The sequence below is a fragment of the Antedon mediterranea genome, chromosome 11, assembly GCF_964355755.1.
Source record: "Antedon mediterranea chromosome 11, ecAntMedi1.1, whole genome shotgun sequence".
NCBI classification, from domain to species: Eukaryota; Metazoa; Echinodermata; class Crinoidea; order Comatulida; family Antedonidae; genus Antedon; species Antedon mediterranea.
The window spans coordinates 18642728-18655038 of NC_092680.1; the positions used below are offsets into that span (position 1 = coordinate 18642728).

The window sequence follows — 12311 nt, forward strand, 5'->3', positions numbered from 1 at the left end:
AGGCCTATGTCTCTCTGCGCTCTGCATGCTAGTTGCATGTGCATGACGTCACGTAAGTTCCGCGTTTTGCGTAAATGCGTTGCTCGTACCAACGAGTTGCCACACAACTCCATGCCAACAAGAACATTCTGTCTTTGCCTTTGCTAAGACAAGCACCTTCACAATTTCTCAGTGACTATTTGAAATTAAACTACGAAATTTTCTAGTAGGCCTAATATGGGATCGTGTTATTCTAAAATTAAAGTCAAACCTGACGCAAAAGATGATAAAAATCATCAAACAAGGAAAGAAGTGAAAGAACGCAAAAAAGTAAATCGAATTCTTAGGTTTTTCCAACGAAGATCAAACAAAGTGGGCGTCATGCCAGAGGTAGATTTTTGTATTTTGTATATTTGGCTATTGTCAAGTAACGTGCATGTACACTTTACCATACAGTTGTGTTAAATATTTGTTAGGGCTGCATGCCAAAATAAAATAAAATATAGGCCTAATGTATTCTGTCTAACTTGTTTTGTTTTGTAGAGAGGCTTACGTAAATCTTGCCCACCAAATTTTCCACGGTGCCGTTATTATTTTTCTGTTCATTTTTCTTTAATCAGATGTTCCTTTATAATTGTTTTTCTACAGAGTGATTCAGAAACCAATCTTTCTGATCATGCATCTTTGATGAGCCATGACGAAAGAGTGAATGAAGAACTACTAAGATTAAAGGATGGAAACTCAACTGGTAAGACAAAAGGAAACTATAAAAAAATAAGAAAAATGATACAAATGAATAATATCGAATATGATTACATTTATTGTAAACATACATTATATTACAAATAATCCATTTTCTTCTTTTCTTACTTTTAGCAAACATTGTTCCAACTCGTCGACTTCCACCTATTGGTAACCAAAGTATGCCGACTCTTAGAGACAAGAGCACCTTCCAGATCTTAGAAGAGCTAAGAATGTCTGGTGTCATCGTGAACCCAAGACCTGGACAAAATGGATGCTCCTTTGACATTTTGGATGGAGTCAAACCTGTATTAGAGATGCCACGGTCATTGTCCAGACTCGAGCGACAAACAGACGACGAGAACAATGGAAGAGAAACTAATCTTACTTGGAAGCTAACAGCAGCCGAAAAGAGACGAAAAGTAAGAATACTGATATCAACCAAATATTGACATCCTAGCATAAGCACTACTCTTTATTATCATTGTCGTCATTATCAGTATCTCCATTTCAATCATGACGACAGTCAACAGAGTCACCAATGTTTTAACTCTTAATACCTGCTTTACCATACTATAATAACAGACAGATTGTTGCTTTAATTTTAGGAGTTTCTTCTTAAAAGAAAGCAATCACTTAAGGTACGAAAGACCACAGCATTCCAACAAACACTTTCGGAAAAACGAGAGCTCCAGGATATGCAAAACCAAGCGAAACAAATCGCAGCCGAGGAAAGAAGACAGGTATGCAGACTTAGGTTCTTCAGTTTAAATAAAAGTGTCTGTATTCAATAATAATAATAATAATAATGTGATAGAGTGAAGGGGAATTTTTCAGTCAAAGAATGCAGTTTATTTCAAAAGTTGATTTTTCCCGAGTTTAAAGCTCTATAAATTTTTTTCATTTTAGAACCAGCTTCTTCAAAAGACAAAGAAAGTGAATATTGAGGATGTCAGAAAAAGATTTGATCGCATTGACGATAAAATCAGAGAAAATGCACAGAAAGTACTTAAGGAGAAGGAAGAGACTTGTAGACTAGTGATGATGAAGAAGGAGCACAGGCAGATAATTACTTGTATGGCCACAAACCAGCATCAGAGAGCTGTTAGGTACAGGAAACGAGATAGGATTGAACAAGAGAGGTTGGATTTGGAAGTTGAAGTAGAAAAAGACAACACTTACTTTGCACCGGAAGAACATTATGATCTTTAAATTTATCATTTGAAACAAACTTTTACACGTTCAAAGTATCAGCTACCCAGATATTTCAGACAAGCTCAATATAATGTTATATAATATGTATATTTTTTTTTTATCTCGTGAAATAAATTATAACGAGTTTTATTTATATCCATTGTTGTTGATTTGTTCTCATTTTTATAAAAGGTGAAAGATGTATTACGTGAAACAAATATCTAAAGTTTGTCGCGGGGTCCTTTCGATTTTATATATGGATGTAATACCGAAATAATTTTTAATTTAAATAATTAATGTTACCTCGTATTGTTCAATAAGAGGGTCCCGTACCTCAGGTAAAGGGGCCTGCATCATCATCAGCACTCGAATCACATAAATCATTGATGCAAAAACCATTTTACTGCAAAATAAAGTGTTTATTCACCTCCAATAGCTTTGCTATTTTAATTACTAAACACGCCAAAACAAAACAAAGCAGAAAGTGCCTGAATACGCAAGCGCAGAACACTATTATTACATCACACATTGAAATCTGCCATCATGTTACAATCTTTATAATATTACTAAATTAAAAGTTACTAATTAGCAATGGAAGATTTTGCCTATATTAATTTTGTAATTGAAAATCTATTTACCCAAATTTATTAAACATCGGTGAGTGAAATTTAAAAAAGTTCAATCAATGGGATATACACCAATTACAATAATTCAACCGTAACCAAAATACTAATTTACCGAATCTTTGGTTTCCTAAATAAATGACATAACATAAAAGGGTTTTAAACTATACATTAAAGTCTATAGTACGTTCATTGATGCCCAATTATCTAGTTTAATAATTGGATGACCTTTGACATATTTTGATTGATTGATTTATAAATGGTCTTAGTCTAAAAGTATATGCAAAATGTTGAGAAACATATTAACATAAACCTGTAAGCATTTGCATATATTATTTTTATTTAAGCTGTTAATAATACAACTCTATAAAAAAAGACCAACATTGTATTGCAATATCAATTAAGCATTCCTAATGCATCATTTTATATCCCAAAGCGTAAAGTAAAAATGCTTAACTACTAAGGCCATCGCAAGAAAGGAAAATATAAAAAAAAACTTAAATTCATTAACAAACAAAAATTAATATTTTATTCCTAAACACAAATGCACACAATTTTAATTAGTACTCGGCTGTTATAGATCACTGCATAGTCCCCACTTAACAGAGATCTAAAATTCAACAAGTATTTCAAAATGAAAAACAGAAATGCCAGAATTCAAGGAATTAAGTCCCCACTTATCCTAGAATCTGGCTTTTTAAATTTATCTGAATATTCCAGAAATCAAATTATTATGATCAACACATGTACCAGAAATATAAAAGAAAAAAAAAGTGTTTATTTAATATCTTTGTTGACATTTTTACTTTTGCAATTTTAGACAAAAATAAGGGAAAAAACGAAATAATATACTTGTTACCTTATATTAAAAAAACATCTTAAATTCCATAATTTAAACTATGAATAAATTTAATACAGTTATTTCTAAAAAAAAATCTACACAGTATACATTTGAATAATCTGAAAATTGTACAATAAAAAAATCAAATACATAGGTACTGTATTATTTCAATACTTTCTAAATATACAAATAAATCTAAATATATAATGGCAATATTAGCCATATAATAATATTTTTCTTTTTATTCCATAAGAACATAATATTTTCATGATAATACACATAGGTGAAATAGTTGCAAACATATTATTTAACATACATATAAAAATCTATTTAAATTGTTATCACGCGCAAGATTGTGGAGTTAAAGAATTTATTTCGCTTACTTTAATTTTATTTTGGGTGGGATTTTGAACTAGTTTTTGAAGGACCAGTCGTTTTTGAAGGACCAGTCGTTTTTGAAGGACCAGTCGTTTTTGAAGGACCAGTAGTTTTACCACCACGGGTGTATGTCGTTCTCTTATGGGTTGGCATAGTAACAGTACGGGTTTCCTCGGTAATGGTACGCACGGTGACTTCTCCGAGCGTTCCTCCGGTATACTGTTTAGTGTTGTAGTCGACTGTAGTGTGTCTCCCCGTGGTCTTTGCTTTGGTGGAAAATCCCTTATGAGTTCCATTTTTATCCTTGCTAGGTGGATTACCTGTCGAGAAATTGAATAAGAAAATTAGATTCAAATTCAAATGTTTTCATTTGCAGGCTTTTTTTAAATTAGTAAATATGAATAATTACAAAAATCAACATAAACAAATCTTTTATTAGAAAAAAGCATATTTATAAGTTGAACTTATGCATGTTCTAAAAGGCAAAATAAATATGATAAATATAATATAAATATTATATATTAAAGTATCATATGATTTATTAATTCTTTATAAATTACATACTTGCATAGAAGATGCTATTGTACCATAATGTATGCTATTTTGCACAGAAAAACTTGTGAATAAAATTGATTTAGTATTATATAAAATTATATAAAATGTACAATACCGACTCTTTTTGACAATGCAATTTATCTTTAGGCTCTGTGTTTTTTTAAATTTTATCTTTATTTAAATATAACAATAATCATGTCTAGTCAACCTATATTTTTTGTATATAAGCATTAGTTTCCACTATTAGGCACAAAAAACCTTAAGATTGTAATGTTATAGCCTATTTTATTGGGTTGGTTAGCAAATTGTCTACCAGGACACCAAAAAAACCTACACCAACATATTACCTTTTGATCGCATTTATTTTGTATAATAAAAATAAATAAATAAAATCCATAAATATTAGTGCTTTATATTGGTAATGTACAGTAACCCATTGGTTTTTTAAAATATTGTTTTCAATGTAAAATGTGCTTATTTTGTTAATTTGAAATCTTTTGGTTCCACCATAATCTCATCATTGTTAATGTTGCCACATTTATCAAATGTTTTTACTACATATATTTTCTATTGTTTTTGTTTATATTTATTTATATAAATTTTGATTATAAATAATGATAATGATTGTTTATATTTATTTATAATAACGATCCATGCTTCATAACAAACAGACTATGATGATAACATGTAACTGATACATGTAAATAATTATAAAGTTGTTTAAAACAATACAAAATTATAATTCATCCTGTTAGGAGCTCATTGTACTAAGCCTCGGCATTATGTGGTAGGGTGGCCAGTTCCTTTCAACACCGCCTCATTCTCCCTAGTATTTTAAACCAGGTACTCATTTACAACTGAGTGGACTGGGAGTTGTTGGGAATTGAACTTGGGTCTCTGTATGACAGTCAAGTGTCCTAAGCACTCGGCTACCCAACTGATTACTATTAATTAGATGAATATATAAATTCATGCTCCATGACACACATACTCTGAAAACTTTGCTAAATGACAGCAAATATTATATGTTCTAACACATGTTGTTCAGTACATCAGTTCAGAAAAATAAAAATAATTTACATCAGCAACAAAACCAGACAAATGCAGTTTTATATAAACTAAACTAAATGAAATGTTAATAAAAACAAAACTGGTAATTTAAAAGCCTTTTCCACAATTAATTTCTATTGAAATTATCCTATTATATACGATATTAGTTAAACCTGCAAATTAAAATATGATGTTTAAAGTAGAATACATATAACATGTTAGTAACTATATTTCATGCACAAGACAAGAGTTAGTTTCATGCAGCAACATAAACTTCACTTTTTTCTTCCCCTACGATGGTTTCTTAAACAAAACCTATCACCAGGAGCTTGGAAAATGGGTGTGATCAATTTAGTTTTCCTAATTTAAGATTTAACAAACCCCCCCCACCCCCAAAAAAAAGACATATCTGATTAACATTACGAATATTACTATTATTATTATTATTATCAAATGTCCCCTTAATAGGGGTTGGCTGTAGTGTTGGACATATATTGCCACTTGTTTGTTTCACAGGAAATTGTCTCCTTAATAGGGGTTTTCCCTGCATAGGAGTGTTCTAATATGATTTTTAAATTTTGAATACAATTTGGAATGAAAATGTATAATTCTATAAGCTGATGGCCAGTAAACTATATATCTTTAGTACACAAAGAACAATAATTATGTTTAATGTGTTTGGTTTGGACAAAATTGATCAGACCCAGTGAAGTATATGTGACACACAAGAGTATTACATGCATTGTTCACTTCACCCTTTAACGTTTGGAACCATAACGCTTTTGAAATTCATCTTGTACTGGTGAAAGAAGATCTAAAAAGAGGGAGTAAGTAAAACACATATAAACACAGGTCATAGGTCATTCTTGTGAACTTCGGAAATAATCAGGCTCATCTGCTTCTGATGCTAGGAAACAATAGCGAAACAACATGTAATTTACATTTTAGTATGCACATAAGAAGATATAGAAATATTTGGGTATAACTCACAGAAATTAAAATATAAATTTTAAAATGAACTGAACGAAGAATTAAAAGACAAAAATAAACAGATGAAATGAAAATTTTTCAAAAGTAAAAGAAACCAATAAATGTATTTAGGAAAAACAACAAAAACACATACAATTAATTAAAAAAAAATAAGATTTTTAGTATAATTTATCAATAATACTGTAATACAAATTTACAATGCAATCCCACCAATCAGTTCAACCAATAATTTATTGATCAATACCAATCAAATGATCAAACCCACCATCTTTTATCAAAATAATTTGAAAGGTTATTAAAATACTCATGTGTTAATCATTACTTACGAAATACTCGTTTGAAAATTGGTATTGTACGTTTTTTTCTAAAATCTTTGCAATAAAAGACACAAACATACAAATTTGCATAAATGTGTACAATATTAAAACAGCCAAATTGAATGATTTCATTTTAAGGAAGGAAGGATCAATTTCAATTGTTGATGATTTAGAAAGCATGCATTTTTCATTTAAACTATCTTGACCATCAAGTTCACACTGGGAAACTCCCATTGACTGAAGCTACTACAATAAAGAAAGTGAAGACTTCTACAGTCTACCCATCAATATATATTTAGTTGTATTTGACCTTGTATATTCCTATGGTTTCCACCACTTAAGATTGGATCATTTTCAAAAAAAGTTTCATGAGTAGTCTATGTATGGCAAGAAGGCCAGTAGACTACAGTGAATTAACTAAAGTGAGGCATAGATCATAGAATTGAGAATATCTCACCCAAAATTTTTGGGACTGGGATTTTATAAGGTCAAATACAGTAGGGAATGCTTGATTTGCGACGACGGAGAATTTGTTATGTCACATTGTGTGCGCATTCATGGACTCTTTCTTACTCAGTTTTGGTGGATTCTAAATCCAGACTACAACATTCATTACAAATCGAAAGCTTCCTAGTAAAAAGAATTTTAGAAAATACATCCTACCATTACATACATTAATCGACAAAATATACATGAACATATACATTATCATATTGTTTTAAAATTCTCACCTGGAGTAGCCTCTCTGGTGGTTGTTTTTCTTGTCATTGTTGTGCCATTTGTACGACTCGTTGTTGTTCTTGTAATGCCTCCGTCGGGGCTCTCAGTCACTTTGGTTCTGGTACGGGTGGTCCTAGGTGTCTCCTGCCATGGCCGGGAAATATTCTTTTTCTCTCTTATCTAGAAAATTCATATTCAATTTATTTATTTTAATAGCATTCTTAATTAAAGTAAAAAAGTTGCATTGTCAAATAAATACATAATTTGTTTTTCTACATTTTTGTAGTTGATGGAATTACATTTTTTATGCTACTATATCTTAAAATATTGCGTCTTCATAACAGAATGATAGACTAACCTTAATAAGGGGCCCTTGCAGGCTGGCACTACCCGTACTGCTTTCAGACGGCGACCGTGACCTCATGCTCCGCTTCTGAAATGGCGTCATTGACTGGCTAACTCCAGCTGCTAGGATAAATCTCTCCCTTAGTTCAACATTGGTGCGACCTTTAGCTGTAATATAATTAAAGCAATCATATTATTCAATTGTATACAATCATGCATAATTTTACCATACTAAAATGCTTACATTTTTTTTTCAACATAAAATGCAATTAAAGTGATAAGGTTGAATAACACAACTCGTTTCAAAACAGTCAAATTTTATTGATTGTACAATAATGCATTTAAAATTATTGCCAGAAAAATAAAAATCTTACCCCTGCACGGATCATTCTTAACCAAGAACTCGTCAAGGGCACTCCATCCGCCCCCTACACGTACCATGACTGTACTGCGAAGAATGCGTACTAGACGCATCTGCTGAGAGGAGCCAAACTGTAGAGAAATAAACAGATATATTTGTAAATATAATCAGTAAAAAAGATATTTAAATATTCAATATTTTTTTCAACAGCATAGATAACCAGACAGATGAGAAATAATCAAAGTACCCCTTGTTATTAGAGTATTTTTCAATGTAGACATTTTATAAACAGATTAAAATAAGTTGACATACCCTGTACTTGCTCTCACCAATTCGTTGAACTTTGAATTGCTTGGAGCATGTACACATGGACACTTGTCGTTTGACCTATAAAAACAAAACAATATTCCACTGTTAATACCAATTTTGTCATAAAACAACTGTAAATTACTAAAATTAAGGTACATAAAATTGACGAATGATTGGGTACGCTTGGGCTGTTTAAAGTTCTATCTACACTATAACATTTTATGTGACAAAAAATGTGCCAATATATGGACATGGTGATTTCATATCACTACTATATTTGGGCACATAACACTTTTTTTATGAAACTACTTTGATAGTCAGAGCTTTAAAGTTTAGAAGAGAATGGCAATGTGTAATGAGCAAGATTTTGATTAATATGTTACCTCATCTTCAATCTTCTCTCCATCTGATTGTGGCTTGGCAGTTTCTCTATGGGGCCATAGAGCACGGATAAATTCTTTGTATTCGATAAAGCCGTCACCATTTTGGTCAAAGATATCAGCAACTGCGTTCATTTCAAGTTGGTTTGTTGCAAATTCTGTCAAATATAAAACAATTTGAATTAATAAACAGTTGATTAAATTATTTTGTGGTATTTAAAAGTGATCAATCCGTTTTAATACTTTAAACATTGCAACAGAATGAATCAGTCACTATATTCTTTTTGCATTAAACATCTTTCTTTTATAAATGGTCCAAATGGATATCTTAAGAATCCACTGGCGGACCAAATAGTCTGTTTTTAACCAGGTGATTAAATCGTATCTTAATTGTATATGTGACACAATGTCACAGTCAAAGGTGACGGGTTGTTAAAGCTAAACGAAAAGGGTAATTTGCATAGAACTATTCAGGTGTATTACCGTATATAAGAATGGCTGAGGAATGATGAGGAATCACATCAACCTTATAGAGAAGGGAGGTGTCACACCTCAGCAATAATACAGATTGACCATTGTAATACTATGTACTTGTAATACTATATACTTGTAAAATTAACGGTAATGTATAGGCTACAATGTAATTCTGTGCTAATGTAGATAACAATGTAACAATTAAACGTTAACGTTTGTTTGTAGTGCTGCCCGGTTGGGCTGAAGTTGGTACCAATACGTAACTGTCTGACCACCATTTTAAGTCAACCAAGCCGAGTATACACATGAATGTTTATGTATGATTGGATTGTAATTGGTATTGAACAAGTCCACCAAGAAGTGACCGGCGGACAAAGAAATAAAGACATTCAGTTGCTAATATTATATATCTGTATACTTTTAATTGAGTTCTTCAGTAGCCATATAATTAACTTCAATCTAAGCATGACAATTATGGGGGCTCGTCCGGGATATAAAAAGAGAAAAGGGAACAACATTTGTGTCTTATGGCTTTTAAAAGTGTGGATCCACACTGGTACTCACTTGAGCCAATAATGCCGTCGATGAATTGTTGTCGAGAGAGTTTACCATCACGATCTGTATCAAGTTTACGGAAGAAGTCCATAACGCGGGCCTTCTTGTGGTTCATCCACTTCACATATCTATCACGCCATGTGTCAAAGTTGAAGTCTTTTAGTTTTTTCAACTAAAAATAAATAAATAACAGTTAAAAATCTTGTGTATTATGAAAATAAAAAGGGGACATTTAAGCTTGTTATAAGAATTGTATTTGCTAATTTTAAAATAGATGGTAGAATATGTTTTAATAATTATTTACCTCGGCCTGTCGATCAAGTGCATCTTGTAATCGTCTTCTACGATCCATCGCCATTAGCCAGACTTGCTTCCACTTGTTGAACAGGAGAGAGACTCTAGGATTGTTTGCTGCATCAGGTCCCGGACTGGGATCCCTGCTGCGAGGTTTACCGCCCTTAACACGGCGCCCTCTATCAAGCATTGGGATTCCACTAGGACTGTTATCAACCGATAAACGTCGTTTGTGAGGTTTAGTGACCTTGTCAACTTCTGATTGTTTGCTGGCCATATCATCTTCAAAAGTCTGCAACAAAAACAAATAACAGTAATTTAATTTCACATTATTGTTTTAAGTTTATAATTTAATAGGTAGAATTTAGTTTCCAAAAAACCAACCATATACCATGTCATGAAGATGGGAAACGATTGACCAACAGGGATCTTGTGGGTAGGCTTCTCCTTCACCAAGTGGATAGAACGTGGATACAGACAACACTGTGGCTTGGGGTTTGACAGGCATGTGTCTCAAGAACAGAGCCATCATAACATTTTGGTGAATAAAACAACAACAATAAATACTTCACTCACTTGATGTTGTTCCAGAAGGTTTTGAATAACCTCAATGTCATCTGGTATGGCGACGGCATCCTTTTCTTGCAAGTTGTTTTCTGCTTTCTCAAGCCATTCTAAGAGTGCCTCCACCAGTTCTGCATTGTTTTTCATGGCATCTAGTGCAGTGGTGAGGCGTTCACCACGCTGAGTTGACCAATTATTTACCTAAAAGAACATAATAATGAGAGTGTATTATTTGTCGGAATAAAAGTGTTTGCACACAAAACGAAATTGCATGGAATAGAAAATATTGGAGGAATGTCATCAAAGGAACTTTAATGGAGCAACTGAAATATACATTTTGCAAAGACTTCTCAGCGGAAAACATCAAGTCATGCCAGACTGGAGATATATAGCATAGTAAACAAAAGATTTCCTAAATACTTGAAAATCTGTAACAAAAGTCATTAGCTTATCAAAATGTATGTGTATATTCACAAACCTCTTCCCATCTAGCCTGTATTACTGTGATCCAATGCTTAATCACAGTGACAGCATCTGGATGACACTTGGCTAGGATGTCAACGCCCATTTGGGTTGTTTTGTTTAGTTCACTTTCTTGAGCTTGGAACTTGCGTTTGAAATCCTGCAATGGTGAAAAAAGTTTAAAAGGAGAATGAGTCATTAACTATGACTAGTAAAGGCAAAAACATACATAATTATTTTTAATATAAAACCAACAAAACACCTTGGGCAATCTTTCCTAGTGGTATATAAAAATAAACAAAACCAGATTAATTACTTTATGATCTTCTAATTGTTCTTGCAAGACTTCAATGTTTTCACTCATTGGTCCGTGGAACCGCAAGCTTTGCTCAGCGTCAGCAAGCCACTCTAATAAGTGATGTACTGCTTCGTGGAATGCTTCCGCCTGTAAAAAATAAATTTTATGTAAATCAGTAATTATGAACTTGCATAAATAACTAAAATGTCTGTCAACTTAAAGATACTGATAAATCATGTAGCCTGTAGTAAATTCTCCCAATACCGGATTCACTGAAAACCAGACATTTCTTCCAGTTGTCCAAAAGATCCCAAATTCGTTTTTGTGAATCGTTTTGAGTGAATCTGTCTCCCTTTCATCCAAGTGTTTGTGACAATTGTGTAAATTGTTAACCATACTAGTGTGGTTGTTTTGGCTTTTATATATTGTTTGAAATACTGTTTCTCACTGAAAGTAAACCAGTAATAATGCTGTACTACCTCTTTCATAGCTCGTTCGAGTCGCTCCTGCTTTTGTCCACTAAGCTGACAGACGTTTTCCCACTTGGTGGTCAGTTCTTGCAGCTTGGCCTTCAAGTGCGATGTGTCTTCACTGGCCGATTCCATCAACTCCTTTGCAGACTTATGCACAGATTTCACACTGGTTTTGTGACTTGATAAATCTCGTTGGAATTGCTAAAAAACAACAGTAATATATGATTAATTTTGATATTGAATAGATTGTAACCGCCGTTTTGACCACAGTTTCAACAACTGCATGCAATATGCTGCCCAAATGTTAGAAGAATTAGATTTGGGGGTGGGGAGTGAATTGGTAAAAGACAAAAATTTTCAAAAAACCTCTTGGACAGACGTGAGTTGCAATGGATGACAAGAGCGGCA

The 12311-nt window shown here is 32.6% G+C and overlaps 2 protein-coding genes across 12 annotated transcripts in view; one reads left to right on the plus strand and one right to left on the minus strand.

Moving 5' to 3' along the window:
• Nucleotides 1–231: 231 nt before the first annotated feature.
• On the plus strand, nucleotides 232–2075 carry LOC140062986 (uncharacterized). The gene is made up of 5 exons (XM_072109413.1): nucleotides 232–369; nucleotides 628–727; nucleotides 856–1142; nucleotides 1329–1463; nucleotides 1630–2075. The coding sequence occupies exons 1-5, from the start codon at nucleotides 361–363 to the stop codon at nucleotides 1930–1932; spliced, it is 834 nt and encodes a 277-aa protein (XP_071965514.1). The 5' UTR covers nucleotides 232–360; the 3' UTR covers nucleotides 1933–2075.
• Nucleotides 2076–2312: 237 nt separating this feature from the next.
• The window catches only part of LOC140062983 (uncharacterized), a 116802-nt gene continuing 106803 nt past the window's right edge, over nucleotides 2313–12311 (minus strand). For 9 of the 11 annotated variants that reach the window (XM_072109407.1, XM_072109406.1, XM_072109405.1 and 6 more), the window contains 13 exons: nucleotides 11910–12104; nucleotides 11449–11577; nucleotides 11149–11292; nucleotides 10683–10871; nucleotides 10117–10398; nucleotides 9822–9984; nucleotides 8787–8941; nucleotides 8407–8481; nucleotides 8108–8225; nucleotides 7747–7901; nucleotides 7400–7568; nucleotides 6678–6722; nucleotides 2313–4076 (listed from right to left, as the gene is read on the minus strand). In XM_072109407.1, the coding sequence (XP_071965508.1) occupies nucleotides 3769–4076; nucleotides 6678–6722; nucleotides 7400–7568; nucleotides 7747–7901; nucleotides 8108–8225; nucleotides 8407–8481; nucleotides 8787–8941; nucleotides 9822–9984; nucleotides 10117–10398; nucleotides 10683–10871; nucleotides 11149–11292; nucleotides 11449–11577; nucleotides 11910–12104 (2127 nt within the window). In that variant the 3' untranslated portion in view covers nucleotides 2313–3768. Of the gene's footprint in view, nucleotides 4077–6116; nucleotides 6176–6677; nucleotides 6723–7399; nucleotides 7569–7746; nucleotides 7902–8107; nucleotides 8226–8406; nucleotides 8482–8786; nucleotides 8942–9821; nucleotides 9985–10116; nucleotides 10399–10682; nucleotides 10872–11148; nucleotides 11293–11448; nucleotides 11578–11909; nucleotides 12105–12311 lie in introns of all 11 variants that reach the window. The other 2 variants (XM_072109408.1, XM_072109404.1) reach the window with 2 other exon arrangements.